This window comes from Sitophilus oryzae, unplaced genomic scaffold (genome assembly GCF_002938485.1).
Source record: "Sitophilus oryzae breed Bouriz unplaced genomic scaffold, Soryzae_2.0 scaffold_1447_pilon_pilon, whole genome shotgun sequence".
In the NCBI taxonomy this organism is placed as follows: domain Eukaryota; kingdom Metazoa; phylum Arthropoda; class Insecta; order Coleoptera; family Curculionidae; genus Sitophilus; species Sitophilus oryzae.
This window is the reverse complement of record NW_022146112.1, coordinates 1,176,338-1,204,156: the sequence shown is the minus strand read 5'-3', so window position 1 is coordinate 1,204,156 and position 27,819 is coordinate 1,176,338. Positions and strand designations below refer to the sequence as shown.

The window sequence follows — 27,819 nt, the reverse complement described above, 5'->3', positions numbered from 1 at the left end:
GTCTTGGTTTGCTATTTATTTTTATTGTTATTAGATATAGTTTAAATGTGTTGATGTTGCTTAAATATATTTTAAATTGTTATAAAATTCTGCATCTCTGATAGAAAATATTATTTTCGTTTTAATTGATGCTCACAGCTAGAATTTTTTTGCATTACAGCCGGTGCCGTTCAAAGCCTACTATTTAAAGCGGGCGAATTTTGTGTGAAGTGTGTTATATTTTTGGAAAGGTGATTTTAAATTCTTTTCAATAAATTAAAAATATACAGGGTGTCCCATATAAAAAATCAAATTTTCTGTTGATAATTCTTAAATTATTAATTTAAAAAAATATACTTAAACCATTAAATTCTACGTAAAAAGGTGCTTTGGAAATCTTTTCATAAAAATACAAAATTTTCCATAGCGAAAAAGTTACAGCGTTTTTTTTTTAAATGAACATTTTTGAAAAACACCCCGTAACTCCGAAACGGTAACACCATCATGGTTTTGACAAAAATTGAGCTCCAGACACCGATATTAGTTTTTGTCTATATCTTATAGAAAAGGGTGTTTCCATTTAAAAGCGTCGAATTTTAACCACCCTGTACACGTCGGCGTCAGAATTGGTTTGAAAATGACAATCAAAGCTATTCACCATATAATTTTACAGAGAACTTTATATATGGATATATTTTACAATATGGTCATTAATCGTCATATCCAAATCAATTTTGGAAACGTATTTTTCCGATCGTACTACCTATAAACTACTTTTCCGAACTACTTATAGGTAAACATAGTTGAATCTACATAATACTTACATCTTAAAGCTGCTGGCATGAGAGCGGTATAACTTAAATATACAACGCTAACCATAAAGAAAGATAGATTAGTGATAAATTTTGATGCATTGTATCCGCTGTTTTGAAAGGTTACGCCCAAGAATATTCCTACCAAAAAATGTAGTATAAGTTTTATTCTGGCAACTGTCTGAAACGAAAAATTAAAAGTTTATATTTATCTAAAGCGTTACCTGGATATACAGGGTGGTCCGAACTGTATTCCGGAAACTTCGGCAGCATATTCTGCAGATAAAAATAAGTAAAAAAGTTCGTATAAATGTATGTCCTAAAATGCTTAGTTTCGGAGATACAGGCTGTAGAAATTTCATTTTTATTTCGATTTTTTCCAAATAATTTATGAAGCAACGAGTTTTTTGACATTAGGAATTTGATTTTCACGTCAACACGACTCCTATATGTAAGGTTCGCCTACATGTATTTTAACTGTTTTGAAGAGTAATAACTTTTCGTCCGTACCTGTATAAAGCTACTAAGTAAAAAATATATATTTACGGCTTTTTTTACGTAAAAAAGGTCTCTTGGTAAAAATCGCTACGAGTAATGGTTCTCGAGATATTTGGAGTCGTAATTATCAATACTTGACATAAATTAAACATGTTGACTAAATAGTTATTAGACTGAAATCATAAATTTGAAATGTTTTTGTGCCAAAAGTTCAACAAAAACTGTTTCATCATATCATTTTTTCGCAGAAAAATTTATAATTAATTTAAAAAAATTAAAATTTCACAAATTTATTGTTTCAGTCAAATAACTATCTACTCAACGTGTTAATTTTTAGTCAATAACAATATGTATTGACTATTTTTATTCTAAATATCTTGAGAACGGTTGCTCGTAGCGATTTTTACAAAGAGACATTTTTAACGTAGGAAATCAAGAAAATTTATATTTTTTCACTCAGTTGTTTCATACAGGTACGGACGAAAAGTTATTACACTTCAAAACAGTTAAAACACATGTAGGTGGTGCCCTCTACAAGTAGGAGTCATATTGATATCAAAATCAAATTTCTCATATCAAAAAACTCCCAGACACCAATTTTCATGCAAATATGATCGTTACTTCAGAAATTATTTAGAACAAATTGAAATAAAAATGAAACTTCTACAACCTGTACTCCGAAACTAAACATTTTAAGACATACATTTATACAAACTTTTTTACTTATTTTTATCTGTAGAACATGCTGCCGAAGTTTCCGGAATACAATTCGGACCACCCTGTATAAATCAAACTATAGAACAAAATAAGGTTTATTTTAAAACATAATATTATATTTCAGTTATTAGAATATTTCAAGATATTAAATGATATTCAACAGTAACTCTACTAAAACTATCTGCCCGAAGAACTAGTACTGTTGGGCCTTAGAAATTTTCTGAATTTAAATTATTGCTAAAGATGGATATTGAAAACTAGAGATGGGAACTATTTCCGAATCATTCTGACCAAGCAGAATTCGTTCATTCGATACGTTGAAATAACCGAATCAAGCTGAACGATTCAATCACGATTGACACTACTACTGAAAACCAACTAAACAATTAGATATTATGTATGACTAATAACTCACCCAGTCCCTGTAGAAATAAATTAACTGTTTTTGAAACAAGACCAGAAACCGTGTCCATTCTGATGGTTTCTTTCGAATGCAACATTCGGGGTCTTCTAATAAAATTTCACGTGTTATTATAGCTGGTTCAATGGACATATCTTTTTCTTTGTCTAAAATATTGAATTATTGTTAGTAATTTACTTCATTTATTGGATTACTTTTATTCATATTAATCAAATCACATTTGAGACTTCTTTTAAATAAAAAAAATAAAAAGTTTAGATTGTTATCTGCTACTTCAGGCTTTATATTCAAAAATATTAAATATTAAGCATAAAAGTTCTACAAATTTAAGTAACAAACTAATACAAAAAGAAATAAAATTAGAGTAATGTTTAAAAAAGTATAACAAAGTCGGCTTTAATAACCCTTCAAAATTTTCAAATGTACACTTAGATGCCAAAAAACGCAACGGAAAAATTTTTGGTCTAGTATAAAATGTTATATTTTTATTTAATTTTTAGCCCTATTTCCCTGATTTTTTAGCAAGCTGTATATATCAACTCTAGTTAGTAAACTCAGTTTATTATAAACTTTAGTATTTGACTTATTATACAGGGTTAACCGAAGAGTTGTTTTTACCCTATCTTTAAAACACCCTGTGCAATAATTTCGTGAGAAAATTTTCCTAAAACATTATTTTTCGGTCTCCTGAATATTTTGTTTTTGATTGAGGTGAACACATGACTTGGTTAATTTTTAAGGACAAAATGAACTTGCCACAAACATTTTGCAATTGTTACAATAATTATTGTCGTTACTTTTTGGTGTTATTCTTCATAATGACGAGATGGCTTTGCTGATTATTGTTGTGTACGAAACCTACACAATATATTTGCAGCCTCATTAACAGTATGAACCGACGCGACGCAACGTCTACTGACAGATATAGCAGCCGGGGAAGGCAATACAAAGTATTAGAGTATTTTTTAAGTTCTTTGTTTGTTTGTACACATAGTTATTACAGTCACTTTTTTAAATATCCTTAGTTCTGTTGGTATTACTATTATTTATTAAATATGTATCGTTACTTTTTAATGTTTTTTTTTTTAATTTTCATATATTATAATCAGTGTCGATATGACATTACGACAATAGTCACCAAAGCCACCTCTTGATATTAAAAAATAACATCATAAATTAATAATTGAAAAAATTGCAAATTGTTGATGGCAAGTTCATTTCGCTCTTAAAAATTAACCAAAGCATGTGTTGACATGAGTGAATAAAGAAAATGGTTCTAATCGAAAAATAATGTTTTAGGAAAAGTTATCACGAAACTATTGCACAGGGTGTTATAAAGTTTGGGTAAAAAGGCAACCCTTCAATTAACCCTGTATAATAGCCAAATACTCAAGTTTATAAAAAATAAGTTTATGAAATAAAGTTGATAGATTTAAATACAGTTTTAAAAATAGAGCTAAAAGTAGAAAAATATAACATTTTAAACTTAACGAAAAAAATTCCGTGCGTATTTTTTGGCATTTGAGTATATCTCAATGTTGCTATAATAAAGATATAAAAAGATCAAAACGACAGTAAAACGTACTAAGAAAGATAGCTACCATCTTTTTTCGTTCTACATTTTCATAACACCATGTTATCGAAAAAATTGGCGCCAGAGATGGCTGTCATTTGTTATGTAAAATTATATGAGAAATGCTATAATTTTTAAGCCTACTACACGCCGCGCCGTTTTTTCAATCATACGGTACTATAAAAAATGTCTATACGGTACTATATCTGCATTTACCTTTCTGCTCCTTTATAAAGTTACCTTCACTTGCGGATATTGTACTATAATTCGTGTAGAACGAAGAGGGATGACAGCTATCTCTCTTCCACGTTTCATTGCTATTCTGGTCATATTGTAATACATCTATTATAAATTGGAATACAATTTAATTAAGCATTTAATAATATACATTAATGAAAAGTCTTATGAAATCTAGCCTACTGTTTTTTACTTAAAGGTGATACTGTATCATTCAATTGAGTAAAACATATCGGTTACAAATAATAACGATGGCTGAACTGAAAAAGATTTAGTCCCTATAAATATAAAATGTCTGATTCCACAATATCAATAACTTACAGCATCTAAAATATTGATTGAAGATATGGTTAAACAACTTATATACTAAAGTAAAAATTGTTAACTGTCATTATTTTTCTAAGTACAATTATTGTTCTCCCCATTGTTTGCTCATTCGTTTTTGTTGATTTTATTAAAAGATTTATCTTTTAACAATTAGAACTTTTGACATTTTCAATCTAGAGTATGCAAGTGGAGTAACTGTTTGAACGATACCTATATGGATATAAGAATTCTACCTATAAAAATTCAATTTGATTAATGTCATGCATATATCAAATCTCAATTCTCTAGAGCGAGTAGTTTTTAAATCTCAATAGTGTTGTAATTTTGGTCCAAAAAATCATATTTCTTACAAATTTGTCCCATCAAAGAAAATAATCTACATCCGCCCATGCCGACCAAACATTAGAAATTCCTCCTAATATAACACATTATCATTATCTTTGGTCAGCGAAGGACTCTCATTATACAAAAAAAGGAGATCAAATGTCTTTAATATTATGCTGTTCGATATTATTGGTTTACTACTAACTATCAACTAGTTTCTAGATATATGTGAACAAAATCAATATCAACTTATCAAAATTATGGTTTCCCCTATAACCATTAACTATAAACTATTTACTAACGATACCTTTAAGTAACAAACAGTTTGAGGATATATATTTTAGTACAAATATATTTACTTTATTGCTTATTAGTTGAAAAATACTTGAACTAAAATGTAATCCTCAAAAAATATGGACCGTGGTTTACAATTCGGCTTATTACCCGCTTACTTTCAACTTTACATAAACAGCTTTCTTTGGCAAGGGACAATATATCAACTGAATCCCCATATTCTCCATTTGCTACTTCCATTACTACAATAAAAATATATTTATAAATTACTTGTTAAAAATACGTATATAAAATAAGTCTTTATTCTTTTTTATTTCTAAATTTGTGCTATTTTTTTAATAGTTTAAATTTTGTATCTGGGATACTCCTTTACTCGATCCTTCAAGTTTTATGTTTTAAGTGTGTTTTCCTTTACTTGGGCCAGTTTGATTTCAAGTAAAAAACATCCAGGAACTTGGATTTCGAATAGAATCTACTGAGTGGCATTTTACAAAAAGTAACTACTATTTTTAGGTTTCCAATTGTAGTGGCGAAATGCCCACTTATTTTCAATTAATATTATTATTTCGCTACATTTTTGGGAAGCTCATAATCAGAGAAATAAAAAATAAATATTATACAGGATACCCCATTAAAAAAAAAAAAAAGTTTGAGTCACAATTCGATTTCTACAGCTCTACTAAAAACTAGTTACGCCACTGGATTCTACGTAAAAAATTCTACGGAACTCCGTTTTTACCTTTTCGATAAGTTATAGTGTACCATAGATAACCGAAAAATTCAAAATTTTCAAAAGCCCCCTGTATTTCAGGAACTAAGAGGGCTAGGACAAATATGTATGTAGCATCTTTAATTTCATAAAAAGTAGCATAGTGGGGTAAATATTTGTCTCTCTACTCATAAACGAGGAAGCCCATAAAACACACGAAAATGGGACACCCTGTATTTTATTAATTCAATTTGTACTAAATTTTGTGATGAATTCTTGCATGTTTACGAAAGTTGTTAAAACAATTAGTAATTAAAATCTATTGCAATTTACAAGCTACAAAAGATAATCCAAATACTTAGTGTCCTATTCAATAACCAAATTAACCAAAAATTTTTAGAATTGTTTATATGTCTTTTAAAATTGAGTCATGCATCCAGTTCATACAAGTTTGCAATTAGTTGTTCACACAATGACCAAAAATAATGTACTTACAAAAATCTGCCGGATTATGATACTGTGGACAAATGTAACCAGCTGAGGCAAGAAAAGAAATTGTATTCTGTGGCAAGCCTTGATATATACATTTTCCTTGAGCCATTATATACACGTGATCGAAAGTCATGTAAAGCGGTGCACTGGGTTGATGTATTGTACATATAATTGTCCGTCCTTTTTGGGCCAGTGATTTTAACATTTCTATGCATTGTCTGGAAGAATTACTATCTAATCCGCTAAAAATAAAAATAAATTGAATGACATAAATCGGAAGTGCTTAGCAGTGTATTATTGAAAAATGAAACACTAGTTCACCACAATACACCAAAACACTTTTACTTTTGCACTGGACGCGCGTTTCACTAACAATGTTAGCATCATCAGCAGATGATTAAAACTCCGAATTGCTGATGATGCTAACATAGTTAGCGAAACGCGCGTCCAGTACAAAAGTAAAACTGTTTTGATGTATTGTGGTTTGGCTTTTTATTTTGCTCATGTAACACCAAAGGTTCCAACTTCCAACCGCCAACTGAAATACTATTTTCATATTGTTGCCAAATTACGTGGCCAAGTTACAACAACAAGAAACATTCCTAGAACCTAATGCCGGGTCTAGATCAAGCAGACAAAACAACGACAAGACAGAAACATTCATGTTTTAAGACAAAATTATGACAAATCCATTACATTTCTGCGACATTTTTGTCTCATTTTTGTTTTGTTTCAAAGTTTGGAGACTTTTCAATGTCCCGTCTAGAGTCGGTATAGATCAAAGTGTCTATGTTTTGTTCGTATATTTTACGACAAGGTGTCGGCGCAGTGTGGATGGCGTGTGTTGCCAACAGAAGGAGACAGTGAAATCACACATGGTTAATAAAACTCATTCGCAACAACTAAACTTTTGTCTTTGAGGTGTGGTCTCAAGTTTGTCTTGTCAGAAGTCTCCATTTTTATCGCAAGTTTGTCTTGTTTTTGTCTCAAAATCGTGTTTACTTTTTGTCGCCTTGGTCTGGACCCGGCATTACAGAAACATTCATATACCCTAGTTGATATTTCACGATAAAGCAGAAATTTAAAAAATAAAAAACAATTTTTGTAAAAATTGCCATGATTTTAATCCAAAAAAAACAGCCTCTAGGGGATACAAATTCGTGGAATACAAGCCATAAAGTAAAATTTTCCAAATATAAAGTGAGTGTTTCCAATTCATTTTTAATTCAATGCATAGATGTTAATAATCTATGACTATCCCTATTGCTAATAATATCCTTAGGGTTACTCTTAAATAAGTGCAAATATTTTTATAAGTTAAATATTTTTAGGGGTACTATATATCGACCCCAGAAACACATCTATTGCGTTTTTTACGCGAAAAAAATTAGAAAACTTGTAATTTTTTGAAAAAGAAATTGGATTTTTTTAAAATTTTTATTTAAAAAACTATAATATCTTCATAATATGATAACAGAAGTACTAGATTAAATTTACAAGAAAGAATATCCAGAAAAGATCCAATGATTCTCAAAAATTAAGCGAAAATTCACTTCAAAAAAAGAAAGTAAAATGTGTCGATTATTTTAGACTTATTTGAAAGACAGTAAAGAGAAAATAATATGTTTCTTCTATCTACCAGCCCTGAAAATATATAAACTAAACTTATTTAAGACTCACCCTGTATAACGTTTTCAGTAAGAAAAAAAATATCTCTAATATAGACACCTTAAAGCATTTATCTGTAGACATTATATCGTTATACAGGGTGTCCCAAAAATAAATGCAAATATTTTAAGGCCAAAAGAAACATGCCAACAAAATGTTCTCTTTGCAATTTTTAAAATAAATTGATAATAATCGAGTTATTTAGCTTTGAAAATTTTAAAAATAATGGCATTATTTTGAGAGCTGCCTCCAGCAATCGGTAATCAGTCGCAAATTACCTCCCAATTACCTGGATCTCGGGTTGTTCGACGCCCAGAGTTGACACATCGAGTAGAAATATTTAAAAACGACTTGGAAAATTCAGATTAAAAGTAAAAAACTTACCTAATATTAGAAAACGGGGCTGTTATATCACTTTAACTAAAACCGCAACTCTACTGTCAACAACACTCGATTTCACTTCGATTTTTGACAGTACTACTAATGAAACAAGTTTAGATTCGAAAGTTCCCATAAGGACAATGTAAACACTATTTGGCGCTATTCTTGCAACGGTCGCGACCCTAAACTTTTGAAAATTTCGGAGCGGTTCGGCTTTTTCCGGAATTATATCGCCAAATATTGTTTATTCAAATTTATTATTATTTTCGTTTAATTTTATAAATAAAATACAGTGTGTTGCATATAAGAAACTTTATTTTACATAAGGACACGCATGTATGAGAAATACCTATGAAACATTGGAAACCGACGTTATGCCACGATCCACGATGGTTTTTGCAGTTCACAGCACAGCTTTTTAAGTTTTTAATGCCACTTTTTCACAATTATCACCGGTTGGAGTAAATAAAACTCTATAAACACTTTTCGGAATTTCTTTAATGAGAGCAGTTTAGATTTTAAACGATTATTATGATTTTTGAAGATTCTGACTTTGACAAGAGAAAATTATTTCTGTTTTTGTTTGCCGTTGTTCTTAGCGACCGCTATAGCAGCGCCAGATCGCGTATAACGGTCGCGACCCAAAATAATTTCGCGACCTAAAATTTTTACGGGCTTTCCAATCTACAGTACTACAAAATATGAAAATATCTACGTGTATTATTGAGCACAAAATACATTCACATGATACAAAGAATACAAGGTATGATATTGTGCAGGTTGGTCATTACGTCACAGGTGATAAACGTCACCATTGGTCGGCAAATTCCGCGCGCCACTTTCAAATTGTCAAACGTTCACATTTATTATGGCATCTATAATAAATGTGAAAATAATTTTTCAAATGTCAAGCTCCATGGATTGACATAACTTTTGGGGTTATGTCCTAATTCTTCTCTTTTTTAGGTCTTTTTTTATTAGTGGCAATTGTACAATACGGATATTTTTTTGTTTGGCATATGACGTCACAGGTGGTATGCGCAAGCTTAACGAAATTGGAGCCGCTATCGATCATACCTTGTTTTCTTTGTACCATGATACATTCATATATCTCATCTGAATTGTTTACGATTATTTCTTGACATCTCTCACATTCTTGTTTTTGTAAACCAAAATAATTCATAATTTCTATTTCAATAATAAAAGGATTTTAAAGGCTTACCTTACATTTGCCTATTTTTTAGTTTTTGGTTTACTGTTTTGATTAAAATCTCAAAAGAATTAGATAACCTATAATTCATCAGCTGATCTGTTTAAATGTAGGTCAAAAGTTGAGTAATTACTTATGACGAGGACGTTGATTCGAATAATTCGGCAAGAAGCCAAAGAGAGGTGAAAAAATATTTAATTTTTTCATCATTGTGCTCATCGGCATCGGTGGGAAACTATGCGTCTTGGTGGAATACCGATCTCCGAATATTTATATCATAAGTATAATGTTCAAAGCTGTGTAAATAGTGCAAAATTTGTCAAAAAAAAAGAAAAAAAAATCATATTTTGTTAAAAGCTATAATATGTGATGTTCAGTTTAATAGATATGTGGATGTGCACGTGTTTGCGTAAAGGTGCGTATTCATTATCCGAACGAACGAACGAACGAACGAACGAACGAACGAACGAATGAAAGTGCGGTATATTTAGACGGGGACCGAACGCATGCGGCCGTTCGTTCGTTCGTTCGTTCGCTCGACCATCCGTTTCGAGTCGGTACATCAAAGGCGTTCGCCAACAAATGCCTCCGGTCTTCTCGTGCGGTTCTATCGTACGGTCCCCGTCCATACCACTAGCGAACATTCGTTCGTTCGTTCGTTCGTTCGTTCGTTCGTTCGTGCGGATAATGAATACGCACCTTAAGATATGTTGGATATAAAATACTGTTAGGAGGAGTTAGGACACTGTATTATAGCACAAAGTATTTAAAATATGATTAAAAAATATAAAATGATTAAAAAATCCACAACGAATAAAATTAAGTATTGTTTTTTGTCGAAATTTAAAAGTGTCAACTTATAACTTAGAGAATGTGGATAACGTAGGAAAGGAGTAACGTAACGTAGGAGAAACATTGCATTCTCGCCAAGTATCATAAACAAATGTGAACTGAAAATGTTGAAAATTATAACATAAAATTTTCAACATTTTTTTTTTTCGCAAAACAAACTTCATGGGCGTGTCTCTGGGGTCAAACTTTACTACCAGTTTAAATATTCGCACTTATTTCTCGGTCACCCTGTGTATTAAATTGTTATATGAGTTAAATATTTTAATATAAAGTATAATCGTTGATTGAAAGAATTTGGGCATATACGCAACATAATGGGCGAATTCGTGACAAGGTTGATTTGATTTCCTCTTACTACCCAAGTGCTGTACGGTGGAGCCTCTCTGCGGCCAACGCATAAAAAACTTATTTTCTTTTCTGCTAGCGAAGGCATTTCGAACATGGTGTGGAAAGCGACAGTGTTGCCATATTAAAATGTGTAATATCTGTAATAGGTTTGACGAAAAAATATCTTAGGATGAAAAATCCGCGTTTGTGTATTGAAAATGTATTCGTGTTAAACATAGAAAATTGAACAAAAATAAAAAATTATTTATAGGTACTGAATATTTCGTATGATCGAAAAAAGTCGTTTAGTTCGCTTGGAAATGACAACTATTGACATTTACCATAATATTTTACATATGAATATAATAAACATAATATTATATGAAATTGTTTAATGATAGAAATACCGTATTATTAATGTATTGTACCCAAAATCCGTAAATCGACGGATTAATCAGTAGTTCTGGTAACACTGTCTCCAGCAACCACTGGCTCTATCGACTGAAAGGAGAACTACGGTCGGCTACGATACAGTATTCTTTATCCGCTGCACTGTAAACGACTATCAACGCGCAACGGCACTAAATCTTGGAATTCTCGGACAGGCTGACGGTAACGCCAGCTACATCTCGGACAGGTTTTGTGCCACGAAATCGGATGTAAGGTTGCGCATCTTCTTATTTCTTCAATCAATAGTATAATCAATTTTACACGTGAATATCGGCAACAGTCAATATCAAGGGCACACAATTATTTGTTTTTGCGGTAATCGACCAAATATTTTGATGTGAAAAAACTTACGTTGTGGGTTCATCTAAAAACATTATGGGCGGATCATCGATCAGTTCCAGCGCAATTGATAATCTCTTCTTTTGTCCCCCCGATAAACTTCCACATGGTGTTCTTTTCTGTTTTATTAATCCAAGAGTTGATAATATATCGTCTATCTTAAAAAATAAAAATTTAAATATACCGATCGGTTAACCTAGTTAATCAGAAAAAATAGCATGTTGTCAATTTGTCACCATTTGTTTTCATTTGCAACACCTTTAATAAAAAAAACTTTTGTTTAAGTATGTAGGAGGATATATTTCAGGATATATTTCAGAAAAATATTTTAACTTCTACAGGGTGACTTAAAAAGTCTGAGTCGATTGGGATGATTTTTTTAAATAGAACAACACCCTGTATTTTACTGTATTGTTGGCTTCCCCTTTGATCACTTTATAAAAATATTTAGACTCAAATATTTAATTCCAAAAACATAAGTATGCAATAAGTACCTCTAGATATTGGAGGTATCTGGTACCTTTTAATGCAAGGTAAGACAGAAATAGGCATGTGAATTATAATGCTTTTGACAATGAAACCTTGGTACTCTGTGCATATTGTGTATAGCTTAGCTAACGTGATATACAGGGTGGTTCGAAATGTATGCCGGAAATTTCGGCAACATATTCTGCTTATAAAAATAAGTAAAAAAGTTCGTATAAATGTATTTAGTTTCGTAGATACAAGGTGTAAAAATTTAATTTTTACTTCGATTTTTTCTAAATAATTTCTGAAGTTACGTCAATATTTCGATGAAAATTGGTGTCTGGGAGTTTTTTGATATGAGAAATTTGAGTTTGATGTCAATATGACTCCTATTTGTAGGGGGAGCCACCTACATGTGTTTTAACTGTTTTGAAGAGTAATAACTTTTCGTCTGTACCTGTATAAAACTACTGAGTGAAAAATTTACATTTACGCCAATTTTTACGTAAAAAAGGTCTCTTGGTAAAAATCGCTACAAGTAATGGTTTAAGATCAAGATATTTGAAATCGAAATTAATACCTGCCATCATTGACGTAAGTTAAACATATTGACTGAATAGTTATTAGACTAAAATCATAAATTTGAAATGTTTTTGTGTCAAAAGTTTAACAAAAATTGTATTATCATCATTTTTCCGCAGAAAAATTTATGATTAATTTAAAAAAATAAAATTTTCCAAATTTATTATTTCAGTTAAATAACTATCTACTCAGAGTGCTTATGTTTTGGTTAATAATGACATGATTTAACTATTTCCATTCGAAACATCTTGAGAAAGGTTGCTCGTAGCGATTTTTACCAGACATTTTTTAAGTAAAAAGTGACGAAAATGTATATTTTTTGATCCAGTAGCTTTATACAGGTACGGACGAAAAGTTATTACTCGTCAAAACAGTTAAAACACATGTACGTGGCGCCCCCTATAAACAGCAGTCATATTGACATCAAAATCAAATTTCCCATGTCAAAAACCTCCCAGGCACCAATTTTTATCCAAATATTGACGTTACTTCAGAAATTATTTGGAAAAAATCGAAATAAAAATGAAACTTCTACACCCTGTATCTCCGAAACTAAGTATTTTAGGACATACATTTATACGAACTTTTTTTACTTATTTTCTTCTGCCGAATATGCTGTCAAAGTTTCCGGAATACAGTTCGGACCACCCTGTATACAAAGTACCGGATGGGCAACTAAAAACGGACATCGGCTGTATCTCAGAAATTATCGTACACTTTTGGGAAAGGACATATTCTAATAAGTAAATCGGATAAGAAAAATAGCAGCAAATTAATTTCATGTTCAAATGTCGGCTAAGGAACATATCTTACTGCAAATCACAAAACCGGATTTTTATCAAAAATATGCACATGAAGTGGTATATTATGTAAATATTCCCATTTTAATTAGTGGAAAATGTGTTTTCTTTTGTGGGGGCAACGGCCCAGCTACGCCGAAACACTAGTTTTTTTACATAGAAGCTTCGATTCCGCGAGACAGTACTACAGCGAAACTGGTGATTAATATGGCGTGTTTTACAGAAAATTTAATCGAATTGGTAAATAAATACCCAATTTTATATGACATGAAAAATCCCGAATATAAAAACACTAGAAAACGGATTGAAATATGGGATGAATTAGGATCTTCCGGACTAATCGACTCTCTATAATTTGTATCATTTTTACAAATATATTCTCTAATAAAATTTAAGATCTCTTCGAAACAGTCACTTGGCATTTTAAAATATATACAAAATCGTTTAGGATCTATTTGCAGTCTATGGCATTAACGTGTGAAATTCGCCATAAATTATTCGCTGAACATCAAACCTTGTTCGTTTCTCATCTTCAGCTGCTGCAAGCAAAAGAAGAGCTTCTTTATCAGATAACGAGAACATTTGTATAATTTCTTGCTCTAGCCACAAAGTAAAAAAAATCGTTTTTTTTTTGCCGTGCATAAATCTGCGTTTTCTACATCCCGCAATCTGATACTGGCGTCACCGCTCCCGCTGTACCGCTTTGGTCTGGGCAATCGTGCGATTCCGGTCTCGCAAAATATTTATATATCGTAAACAATCAGCATATAGACTTGGTGCATTTCAGTTGATTTCAAAAAATTCCGATCCCACCGCTCTATATGGCAGAAATCAGAAGCTTTACGAGGCAAATACGAGGTTTGTTTGATATAACGCTGTTTCGGGTAGTAAAAAGTAAGTGAAAAAGAACTCGAACTCGGCATTTTGTTTGAGTTTGTTTGTTACTCACTTGTTTCGTCGAACTGCTTGAATCCCTTTTTGCTTTTGATCAAATCGGTGCGAAAAGCTGTAAACTATATGATGTTGTACCGGAAGAGTTGAATATCCGGAAAATTTGAGTTATTAAATGTTATTGCACCCAACAGCCACGGAATTACGGCCTCCTTTACGCGTTAAGATTTTTTCGACAATTCTATTAACATTTGAAATTGTCACAATACAACGCAACGCCCAGTTCGAGTTCTTCTTCACATCACACATACACATACCGCGTATCTCATTAAACGTCGTATCCTCGGTCGTATCTGAGTGTTTTATAGTTTCAATAACTGCACTAGCAAAAAACTAAAATACTAAAATATTGTCACAAAGTCACTATTTCCATATTATTTTAATGTGATCAACATGAGCTGCAACCGGATCGGAATTTTTTGAAACCAACTAAAATGCACCAAACCTACAGCAATACTTAAAATGGGTACCTCTTCAAGTGCATATTTTTGACAAAGATATCTTTATTTGATATCTTTTATTGATAACCGATGCCATAAAATATATAATTTTCGAACTTGAAAATAATTTCCAGCGATTTGTCTGGGTCGATTTACTTATTAGAATATTTTCCCGCTGTTATACGTAAGTAGTTTCTGAAATACAGACGTCATTCATTTCTTAGTTGGTTATCTGATCCATGTATTACATAGAGGCTATTAAAATTAACTACCAATTTAGCAACAAAACTGTTGTTTATTTTTTTAAGTTTCCAACACAGCCTACAGTTTACAATACTCTCTTTAAAAAAATGTTATTAATATTTCAAAAATGACTTTTTTACCTATATTTAACACAATAAATAATTATGTAACATACTATTTGATTGTAATTAAATACGAATATTTAATATGCATTTTCGGAATGGCATCTATTTTGTTCAATATTTTGCTTCTAATCTCAAAGAAAATATACATACATACATATCATATATTATGACAAGCATGAATCACAAGATTGGTTCGTGACATGTTCGTGATCCACGTGATTATATTTTCCGCTGCTTATTAGGTATTTTATATAAGATAATTGAATAATTGACATAATTTCCTTAATCAAGATTGAAAAATAGTATGAAATAAAAAAATTATAAAAAATATTATGTATAATTTTAATACCAAAATAGGCAATTATTGCCACGTACCTTCTTAAAGAAAACACAAAACTTTAATTTGCCAACGTGATAGATATTATTTAAGTATAGTACAGTATTATATTTGTAGTATATACCTCACCCTTTCTTTTAGGTAGTATATATGTCATGTATATGTTAATTTACACTAAATGAATTATAGAAATATAAATAAAAAACTACTAAATTTAGTGAGGATGAAGTCAATAATACCCACACTTTGCCCACACATGCTAATACAACTACTTTTCAATTTCTCAAAATTTCGACAAATTTATTTCCATCATCAGGACAGAAACATCATTCCATTCTTCTCAAAGAGACGTGGTTTAAGTTGAAAAAGAAGTAGAAAAAAGAGAGAGAAAAGAGTAGAAAAAAAGACCAAGACTGTGCCGAGACTTTCAGTCTTTTTTCTACTTCTTTTTTTCAGTTTGATGTGTTAATTTAACAAAACAACATCCTATCCATAATACGGTCTTACAAATTAAAATCCCCATTGAACATTGGAATAACAAATATATTTCTTTATAAAAATATTCAAAATACAAATAAATCAAAATACAATTTTGTAACTCAAGTTACTCATAAAAAATTGCTGCATTGTTGTTTCGATCTTGATCAGACAGTAACTCAAACAGTACAGAGTTACTGTCTGACCGCTGAAGCTTTAGAAATTGAAAAATAGGTACAAAAAAACGATGAATCTTTTTGCGTGTCCAGATTTTGAGCATTAATTTTCGTCACGCATTTATAATTAACTCATTTACTTTAAGTAAATATTTTACAAATATCTGCCTATACATATTATTTACCAAGTATATGTTATATTTTTAAGTCGCTGCTTTCAGATGACAAATAATAGACTTGTCATATGTAAGCAACGACTTAAAAATTTGGAAATAGACGATGCCATTTCCTCCAAATTCGCTTCAATAATATTTCGATATAGTCGATATATGTATAGAGGGTGGTGACAATTTCGATACTCAACATTGGCATCTCAGAAACTACGAGAGATACGAAGCGGTTATATGGGAGAAAAGAATAGAGAATGGGAGAAAAGCGTAATTAGAAGTTTGACACACACCTATGAAGAAAACCCCGGTATCTTGATTAGTTTCGGATTTATGTAAAAAAATGAAAACAATATGTTTATTTTAAATGACAATATCTTTAAAACTATTGTATCTATTGAAACGTAAGTTGGTAGTTTCATATTTTTGACCTCGGCCAGTTAAATGCCGTTTTTAGAAAATTTCTACGCCTTCTAGATTTCGCACAACAGTCAAGTTTATGTTTTCTTATGGCCGCCATTTTGAATTTTTATACAATTAGATAGAGCGAAAAAAAGTCTATACGGTGGTATCTAAAAAAAATATTCATTATTATGTAAATTCACTAAAAAAATTGATTTTTTAAAAATTCGCCTAAGATCAAGTCTGCCTTGGAAATCCAATTGACTCTTTATATGTCAGCAAGTTATTTTTTGTTTATTCTATTAAATGTCAAATCTGGACGCACAAAAATTGTATAGTAGAGTTCAATATAAGCCAATACAAGGAATTGTATTAAAATGACTGTCTCATATCCTTTGAACCTTGTTCAAAGGATATCAGTATATCACCAAATCAGATTATTTGTGGTCTGGTTTCTCTAATTAAATAACGATTTTATTTTGCATAATAATGTCAATTTGTAAATAAAGATTCATCCGTCTATAATATTTTTCAAAAAAAGGGGGTTTTCTTGAACATTTTCCCGAAACCATTTGCAAAATTGTAATCTTCACTTGTGATCACCAGCATGTAAAAAAATGTAAATTTGGTACACATTTAATTTTTTATATTTATCTTACCTATGTTTTTTGATAATTTTCCCTACATAAGAATCGCTTATACAACACTCGCGACCTATTTTACGGCTAGAAATTTCCGGACTTATTTCTATCTGAGCTGGCATATTAATATTAAGTCAGTTAATATTAAGCCGTTAAGTCTTTTAAAATATTGCCCTCTTGTTTTTTAAAGCTACCAGAAACTGCTAAATTTCTTGAAATCCTTGCGAAAATAGTACGATGAGGCTGTGTCCTTTCAGGATACAACGTTCTATAAATTGCGCATGCTATATCGGAATTTCTATTATTTTTTAAGTAAACATCATACATATCTCGTGTTTCCTCACTTGTAAATATCTTGTGGACCTTAATACACTTTACTCTATCTATTATAAATGTTTGTGTCCAGATTTGATACTTAATAGTGTAAACAAAAATTAACTTGCTGACATATAAAGTGTCAATGAAATTTCCAAGGCAGACTTGATCTTTTTAGCGAATTTTTTAAAAATATATTTTTTTATTATTTTTTGTTCTATCTAATAGTACAAAAATTCAAAATGGCGGCCATAAGAAAACAAAAAGTTGACTGTTGTTGTGCGAAATCTAGAAGGCTTAGACATTTTCTGAAAACGGCATTTAATTGGCCGAAGTCAAAAATATAAAACTACCAACTTACGTTGCAATAGAATCAATAGTTCTGAAGATATTGTCATTTAAAATAAACGTATAATTTTCATTTTTTGACATAAATCCGAAACTAATCAAGATACCGGGGTTTTCTTCATAGGTGTTTGTCAAACTTCTAATTACGCAACTTTTATCCCATTTAACCGAATTCCTATGTCTCGTAGTTTCTGAGATGCCAGTGTTGAGCATCGAAATTGTCACCACCCTATATACCTATAGTATTACTATAACAAAGGAATGTCGAACGAACTTTGATAATTTCTACTCAAGGTATACATATACTACGGTAACTTATACCTATATCTAGTCTGACTTACCAGAAAATCATTTTCTTCTCTAGATAACCCTCCAATTTTTAATTTAGTAGTATAATACATTATCTCATAAACAGTAAAGTAATCTAGTAAGTGGTCATCCTGTAGAATGTAACAGGAATAATTTCTATAATCAGAACTAGCTTTTTTCCTCTTTTTTCCTCTTTCATTACTACATTTTATAATACCTTGAATACCAGATTTTCTGAAACAAAGGGATTGAAAATATATTAATGTTTGAATGATTACTCAATTAGATGTATATACAATATTTATAAATAGTAATATTTTCTTGCCTTTAGCTGGGGCCGGTGAACGAGCCGAAAAACGCTCCTGACCATCTTTTGACGGGAGATGCGCTAAAATCTCACCGACACTTTACGACATCGTCGATTGATGTTGAAAAAGTTTTGTTTGCCGTGTCGGTGAGAACCAGCCCCTGAACAGACCACCTGATGAAGGGTAGGCCCAGAAACCGGTTTTGGGAGTAGTGCTTCAATCCCCCCTTTACGACAAACAAAACAATGTTCTTTTTACATTTATTTTTTTTTCTACTTTCGATTTTTCAAAATTAGAAAAAAATATACAGCTAAAGGCAAGAAAATATTACTATTTATTAATATACACTAAGGCTGTAAGAATTTTGTTCATTTCATATCAATATTTATTATAAAGAAAAACATTTTCAAATATCATGACATGACAAATATTATGAATATGAACCAAGCCTAATTTATCCTCGATCTGAGTAAAATTTTGCATGAAGTTAGTACTAATAACAATATTAAAATTAATCCACCATAATACAATTAAACTTGAAAGAGATAGAATACAAAAATTTAGCTTCACCAATTTGTCAAGAAAATAAATTATAATCATAATCAAAGGCATATGGATTATTTCGACTACAAGACAGTTCTAATGAAAAAATACATTAGAATTATTTCAACTGAAATTTATTGATCGTAATTACTAAAATATGCTACAGAACCATAAAGGTCTAGAAATACGTAACGAATATTAACCTAACCGTGTTAAGGTAGTATCAGACACAGCTACTTTTGTTGCGCATTTTTTTTGCTGCCGCTTCAAAAGTTGCATAAAGTGTTCATACACCAGCAGAATGTAGTCCAAAACGCGCAGTTTTTATGCGGCAGTTGCTTAAAAAAGTTGCAGGTCACCATTACATGCTTTTCATATGTTCACACCAAAGCGCTACTTTTGCAACATATTTTGGTAGCCGCAGCCTTAGAGGGGCAACATTCAACACTACACCACCCACAGCTCAAGGTACTAGCGTGTGTGTACCTTTTGGGAGAGCAAACCGGATTTAGAACTTTTCATTTTGAACGTTCTTTCGAATATTATGCACGCAACGTGTGAATTTTCTTTTTTATGTCTTCATCGGGCATATGTAATTCAGAAGAAATTTCCGAAATAGCGGCTCGTCTTTTCCTTTGGTTGTGATAGAATGGACTTTTTTTACGTTCGATAAACACTCCTTTGCTTCTACCGCTTCTATTAAACATTTTACTTGTTCTCTGTTCCAAATCGCTTGTTTTGACTTCGACGACACACAGCGTGACGAAATTGAAAAACAATGGACATCAATGATTTTAAATTATCGAATGTTAGTATTGATATAATTACCATGAATATTGATAAAATTGAGCGAAAATATTTTTTCAATTTATTATTACAGAGCTTATAAGTTTATTTAGAAACAAAAAAAATCCCAGATCTAAAGAAATGCTAAAAATAAAAAAAAACATATTCTTACCTAATTGTAAATAATGTTAATCCGAATCATTATCCTCATCTCCTACTTCCATATCCATATCATCTAATAATTCCTGCGCTGGATATAGTGAGAAATTCTTTTTCCAACTGTATTTTCGTCTAATAGATGAAATTAGTGGGTCTGACGAAATTAACAAATTATGCAAAATATCTTCCATGTTTTGTTTTCTACCAATTTTTCTTGAAAAGTTTTGACGGAATGTCCTAAATTCTTTATTTCCAGCTTCGGAAGCTTCTTCGGTCAATTTCCCAATTGGAATCAAGTTAAAATGTTTACAAATGTCTGCACCATGTATCAAAAGGATGTGAACACTTGAGGGCATATAATACCAGCTGTATAAAGATATGTACATCTCTGCAGTGACATTCAAGTACGCACGAAACTTTTCGAAATTAATTTATTTCTCACATGAAGTGACTTGAAGGATAACTGCAAACCGATAAATTAGGTTGCTGTCTATACCAGTTATTCGCGAGGTTACTTCGTGATTTCTGAAGAAAGTTCTGGCCGTGTTGCCATCGTTTGTTGTTTCATGTCCTTGTTTAACGACATCCAATATTATTCCTAGCTCATCTCTAAAGGCTTTTTTAATTGCTTTCTTTCTTTCTTCTTTCAAGGTTTTGTTTTCTCCCTTTGCAGACCATGACTTAAAATCTATATTGTATGCAATATGAAGGAGACATTCCATACATCTTATCCACAAATGAAGAGTTGAAAGTCCATACTTATAAATATCTTCCCTTAAAGGTTTTTTATAAACATCCAAAAGATTATTCATTTCAGAAGGTTTGGTAAGACAAATAGGACAAGTGGATGAAGACGATGTTTCAGATATTATGGTGCGAATTTTGCCGTCTATCATAGTCAAATGAAGATCGTGCTTAATAATAATATCTACATTGCAATATGTTGGAATAAGATTTTCGATTTCGGTTTGCATATCTTTAAACTGTTGAGTAACCATATCAGTAAACTCAAACTTTATCGGTCTACAATATCGCGTTGATGCGGGTGCAGGATTTTCCCATATAGTTCTACTACCCATTTTCAAATGGAGAGTTACACAACTTGTTATGAACACCGAAGATTCTTCCTGTTCTGAATTTTCGCGGTCTTCAAATTTTTGTTTATATATGCTCTGACTAGATGCACCATCAAAACCCCATTTAGTAGTGAGAATTAATTGTGAATTTGGCTGTATGTTCAAGTTGCAAGTTTCAATAGCTGTTAGATCTAGAATTGATTGTAAGCGTATCTTTGCCATTTTCTCTGTTACAACAACATCTTCTTGTGGTGGATAACAATTTTCCTTTTCTTTTTTAAGCTTGTAGTATGATGGTAGTATATTATTCCCCATATGTTCAATTGTAAAGTCTCTCAAAGTATTGTATTGATATGTTGATAATTTTAAGGAAGTCATTAAAGCAAGCGATTTTTCCGGATGAATGCAAATTGGTTTTTTTGAAGTTTTAAATAAAAAATCACTCATTTTTGTAACATCATCATCGTTTTCTAAAAGGTGCTATCCGAGAGGAGGTTTGATATTTTTTGTTCAAATTAACGCAAAAAAATCTTAAACATTCCGACAGAACTTTCGACGTTCCTTCGGAAAACAAAACACTCCACTGGGTCTTAACCGCATGCACTAGACTATTATGGTCTTTTAAACTAATATTCTTGTCTCGTAACATTAGAAACAAATCGCGATTTTTTTGTAATTTCTACATCTCGAAAATGCTGACCACACGGTGCTAGGAAAATACGACAACTAAATAAATATATCACAATACTTCAAAGAAATTCTTTTCTTGATTCAAGCCAAGACATTGGAATGTGTATAAAAACTAGAATTCTTTATGCGCCTTCATTTGAATCCGTATAGACTAATGCAAAATAAATGCCTTTGTGAAATAAAAGCATTTCTTTCTAAGAATATCAAATATTAGCAAATAAAAAATATAGGCTTTTTTTCCCTAAAGGTCTCTATCAAACAAGATATTTGCCAACTTAAACAAATCTAAACATTTTTTATAAGTCAACGGAAACATTAATTTTGTAAAAAAACGACTATAAACCAAAAGGAAAAACGTTTCGCGTCTTCTTATTGCATAATTTTTTGAAAAATTAACAGAAATACATTAGGTTTATAAATTTTGCACACAAAAAATAATTTTTAATCAAGCAATACTTTTGTAGCACATTTTTTTGTAAAATGGCCAAGGTTTTTGGCTAAATTTTTGTGACTTGCGGAAGGGCAAGTTTCAATTAAATTTATTCGGAAACTAAATGTTGTAAAAAAAATAATGTGAACCAACATAGCGTAGGGTATTGCCAATTTGTGCTGATGAAAAAAAATAGTACTTTTCAATGTTGACTTTATACTTAAATGTCCACTTTTTTCCCATATCGAAACAATGTGCGACATCGTAATTTGTCGGTTAATTCTTTACTAAATACCTACATAATAAATCCTAGAGTTAACTGAAAAAAAGTGTAAAAGTTTCAACTGATTAGTAATCTTTTTCTGCACTTGCAACCTTCCTCAACAACTGTTCACACACGACTATTTCTTAAACTGCGCGCAACAAAAAAGTAGCCTACGCAACCAAGCTGCGTTCGCAAAGTTGCAGGTTGTCTACAGTACGTCTGTCCGTTCTGTAGCTACGCGGTATACGGGAGAGGGGAAACGATATTCTCTCGATGTTTTTCGTAAAAAATTAGACGACGCGTCCCATCAATAAAAATTCGACAAATTTGCAAGTGGCCAATAAAATGAGTGGGCGGAGCGATTTGCGGTGACGTACTCGTTAAGTCGACGTATAAAATATATTGCTGTTTATTTAAATGTGTTTTTGTCCGCATTCCTTTCATAGACACAGATCCAGCAGTTGTACTGTAGGTATTCACACTTGCAGCAGATCAAGTTGCGCAGTTTTTTAATGTGCTGCGCAACAAAAGTAGCTATGTCTGACACTAACTTTAACGTATATCATCAACAATGATTAAAACACGGTGTAAATGACATATTACTGTCCAATTTATTATCCATTAATAGGTATATAAAATTAAAGTACTATATTTAATGTATATTATATATATATACAGTAACATGTCTATAACTAATATACAGGGTCCGGCAATAGTGCGTCGGGCATCTGTAGCTCCTAGAATAAAAAACTTGAGAATTTTGTTTTAGTGCAAACCTAAAGTATGTACCAGGATGTATTGCTGGAAAATATTTTAACTTCTATAGGGTGGCTCAAAAAAGTGTGAGTGGATCGGGATGATTTTTTTAATTGGAACACCCTGTATATTGTTGCATTTTTGGCTTCCTTTTAGATCACTTTACGTAGTCCTAAGACATGAGTAAATATATTTCGATAATTTCAGAGATATTAATAAATAAATAAAAATTATATATTTTTCAGCCCTTCTTAAAAAAATTATTATTAATACAAGAACTGTCTTGAAATCAAAACTATATTAGATATTTACTTTAGATGGTCTGTACTTACTTTGCTATAAATATGGAAATCGTAAATCATACAGGATGTTTAAAATTCTGCGCCATACTTTCTAAAATATAAAATAATTTTTCTTCGCTTTTTAAATGGAACACCCTATATATTATTTTTTCAATAGATGGAGAATTAAAAAATGAACATTTTTTGTATTTAGAGTATTTCAAAATTTTTAACGGTTTCACAGATATTCCCGGTTTTGTATTTCATATGGCATTTTCCACAGTAAATTTTTATCAAAGCCACCCAATGATTTTTCTCTCGTATTTTACCATTGAAAGCGCCATATGAAACAATACTTCGTGTATCCGGAAAACTCTTAAAAATTTTGAAATACTTTAAATACAAAACAATGTTCATTTTTTAATTCTCTATCTAATAAAAAATAATATACAGGGTGTTCCATTTAAAAAACGAAGAAAAATTATTTTATATTTTTGAAAGTTTGCAAAGTAAGAACAGACCATCTAAAGTAAATATCTAATGTAGTTTTGATTTCAGAACAGTTCTTGTATTTTTAATATTTTTTTTAAGAAGAGTTGAAAAATATATATTTTTGATTTATTTTTTAATATCTCTGAAACTATCGAAATAGGTTTACTCATATCTTAGGATTATGTAAAATAATCTGAAAGGAAGCCAAAAATGCAATAATATACAGGGTGTTCCATTTAAAAAAAATCATCCAGATCCACTCACACTTTTTTGAGCCACCCTATAGAAGTTAAACTATTTTCCGGAAATACATCCTGGTACATGCTTTAGGTTTGCATATAAACAAAATTCTCAAGTTTTTTATTCTATGAGCTACAAATGCCCGACGCACTATTGCCGGACCCTGTATAGGGTGTCCCATAAATAAATGCAGATATTTGAACTGGTAGTATATTTTTTTTCATCAGCACAAGCAACTCATGGCTAAAAGATTTGAGGAGATGGTTTGAACGCTCGTCTGCGGAAATCTTCCGGGCTGCAGTTTCCAGAGCCACAATTGCCATTTGGATCGCCAATCTTCGGCAGGAGAGGGCATGATAAGAAGAAGAAGAAGTTCGGCCCCAGAAACACGCCTCTGAGGTTTTTTTGGAAAAAAAAAAGTTTATATTGTTCTTGACATTTTCCGGGATATTTAAAAAAAAACTTTTAGTGCCACTTTTGTATATTCACCTGAGATTTATCTACAGTGTATCTAAAGCTTGCACCTCCTACATTGTCCATATTCAATATACCGTGTGCGTCTCTAAAGTGGCTCACCCATATAAGTTTTTTTATTTTTTCAGTTAAAAAAACGAGATTTGGTATGTTAGTATATGACATTAATTAGGATTGATTGACGTATTCAATTGTTTTCGGTCACTTCCTGTTTCACCGGAAATGACTAGAACTTTTGATTTTTAAATGGCCCCTCAGTATTTTTTTACTTTATTCGATAGAAAATAACACTCTGAATAGAATGACATGTCATATGTCAACTTTTGACATTTTCGCGTGGTTTATTTGAAATAATAACTTGCGGTTCGTAACGAAAATTTGACTCGAAATACCAAGTGTGTGGTATCAAATTATTCGTAAAAAAATGCTTTTTCCAAATATGCTAATAAGCCACCCTCGTTCCATTTGAAAACATTGAGATATGATTAAAATACGATTTGAGCATTTTCTAAGCGGCCAGGACAAGGCACTAAAAATATTAGACGATCAAATCTATTTTTCCAAGGCTCCTTTTGTAAGAATTAGTGTTTTCAACATAGCCATGGCACTCTAGATTGAAATTTAAAATACAATTTTTTATTAAGCGAGAATGTCAAAAGTTGACATTTGATTCGTCATTCTATTCAGAATATCATTTTCTATCAAATAAAGTAAAAATATTCCGGGGGTGCCATTTAAAAATCAAAAGTTGTAGTCATTTCCGGTGAAACAGAAAGTGACCAAAAGCAATTGAATGCGTCATCAATCCCAATTTATGTCATATACTAACATACAAAATCTCGTTTTTTTATCTAAAAAAATAAAAAAGTTATAGGGGTGAGCCACTTTTGAGACGCAGCCGGTATTATTTGAATTAACTTTAATTTAAAATTTGTACATAAAAAATTATGAGTAGATATTAATTTTAATCATATCAGTGTCTATTACTAACAATTCTAGAAACAAACCACACTAATTGTTTTTTTAATTATTAATTATTAATTAATTATTTAATTTCCCAAACTTATATAAGGCGCAAACCCTTTTTATTAAAAAAAATATTCACGACCCCATATTTGAATAATTTGCGAGGTCACAGTATTAATATAAATAATAGTGATTCCATTATTGGTAACATCATATTTATTCACATAAATATGATGTTACAAATTTAATTACCTTTCGTACTTTAACACGATATAATTATGTGTAGCTCAAATACACAGTCAATATTTGAAAGACTACTTGTCTAAATACATGAGTCTCATATAATACAAGGTGAGTCTTAAATAAGTGCAAATATTTTTAGTGGTGGTATATTTCGACCCCAGGAACACATCTATGTGTTTTTTCTTAAAAAAAGATGTTGAAAATTTTAATTAATTTTACTACTTGAATTAAATTTACTTGTAAATTTTAGAAAAAAATTTAGAACTGTCTCTTCAACGCAAACGTTCCCAGGGTGTAATCACAGATAAAAGACAATAATTTGTTTCTCTGTTATCTGTGGTGTAATTTCTTAATCTCTGATATCACAATGGTTACGGCACTAAAAGAAATGCAAATGCCAAAAAGATTGGGTGGCTCTCAAATTGTTTTAAAAATATATATATTTTTTTTAATTTTCAACCTTGAATAGCTCGGTTATTTTGAACTTGTTTGAAAAACGTTAAAGAGAAAATATGCTTCTTTTATCGAGATCTACCAGTACCGAAACTATTTGCACTTATTAAAGACTCACCCTGTAAATTTTACTACATTTTCCTCTTTTTTTACGGACTTGTTAATAGTTAATTTTATTTATTGTTTGGTAATTAATTGCTAATTTGATTTACGGCGTTATTAAAATAAAAATATATTATTTAACAAAGTGGCGTATCGGTCTTATTTTGGAAATTTCAAGGGACCCTGTACTTAGTACACAGACATAGTACTGTTATTAAATGAATATCTCCGAAACTAAAGTTCCAAAAAAAATTCGTACTATATCTAGAAATTCATTTACCCACTAGTAAGTTATAAAAAACATTTTTGGTAAACTCTGTCTCTAATAGTTTCTGAAAAATAAAATTAATTTTTTTAAAAAGGTCCGATTAAATTTATATCTCCGAAACTAAAGTTCCAAAAAAATTCGTAATATATCTAGAAATTCATTTACCCACTAGTAGTTATAAAAAGCATTTTTGGTTTCTCTAATAGTTTCTGAAAAATAAAATTATTTTTTTTAAAAAGGACCGATTAAATTTATATCTCCGAAACTAAGTTCCAAAAAAATTCGTAATATATCTACAAATTCATTTACCCGCTAGTAGTTATAAAAAGCATTTTTGGTAAACTCTGTCTCTAATAGTTTCTGAAAAATAAAATTATTTTTTTTAAAAATGTCCGATTAATTGAATATCTCCGAAACTAAAGTTCCTGTACTTAGTACACAGACCCTGTACTTAGTATACAGACTTAGTACCTGATCGCAACACACACTTTGGGAAAAACTGCTCTACTAAATTTCTAAGAAAAAAAAATTATAGAGTGATGAACTGTATTAATTTTATTAATTGCTATAAGTATTGCATAAAAATTCAATGACAAATTTTCTGCTCTATCTGTCTTTAAGCAAAGCGAAAAAATTGACAAACTATTTACAAATTTTTGAGAGTAAGATTTGTCCTGCCATCATGTTATCTAGTCAAACCGGTGAAAAAGTTTTGGAGTAGTTCGAACTTCTATAATTTTATTATATTTTTTCGGGTGCTAAATCCGAATCCGATATTTGCCAGCAAAACTTCGTGACGGACCATTAAAAAAATGCAAAAAATTTCAACAACTTAAAAACAACAAATCAGCAGCAATCATTGCGACGCAATTCTGGCGGAAATCTATAAGTGTACG

The 27,819-nt window shown here is 31.0% G+C and overlaps 1 protein-coding gene across 5 annotated transcripts in view; it reads right to left on the bottom strand.

The window, feature by feature from the left end:
• The window catches only part of LOC115877372 (ATP-binding cassette sub-family G member 4-like), a 150,956-nt gene that overhangs the window by 6,117 nt on the left and 117,020 nt on the right, over positions 1-27,819 (bottom strand). For 2 of the 5 annotated variants that reach the window (XM_030893521.1, XM_030893518.1), the window contains exons 3-9: positions 18,424-18,625; positions 11,623-11,768; positions 6,387-6,625; positions 5,341-5,424; positions 4,217-4,342; positions 2,422-2,573; positions 804-972 (exon numbers count right to left, since the gene is read on the bottom strand). In XM_030893521.1, the coding sequence (XP_030749381.1) occupies positions 804-972; positions 2,422-2,573; positions 4,217-4,342; positions 5,341-5,424; positions 6,387-6,625; positions 11,623-11,768; positions 18,424-18,625 (1,118 nt within the window). Of the gene's footprint in view, positions 1-803; positions 973-2,421; positions 2,574-4,216; positions 4,343-5,340; positions 5,425-6,386; positions 6,626-11,622; positions 11,769-18,423; positions 18,626-20,200; positions 20,363-22,682; positions 22,791-27,819 lie in introns of those variants that run through there. The other 3 variants (XM_030893523.1, XM_030893524.1, XM_030893522.1) reach the window with 3 other exon arrangements.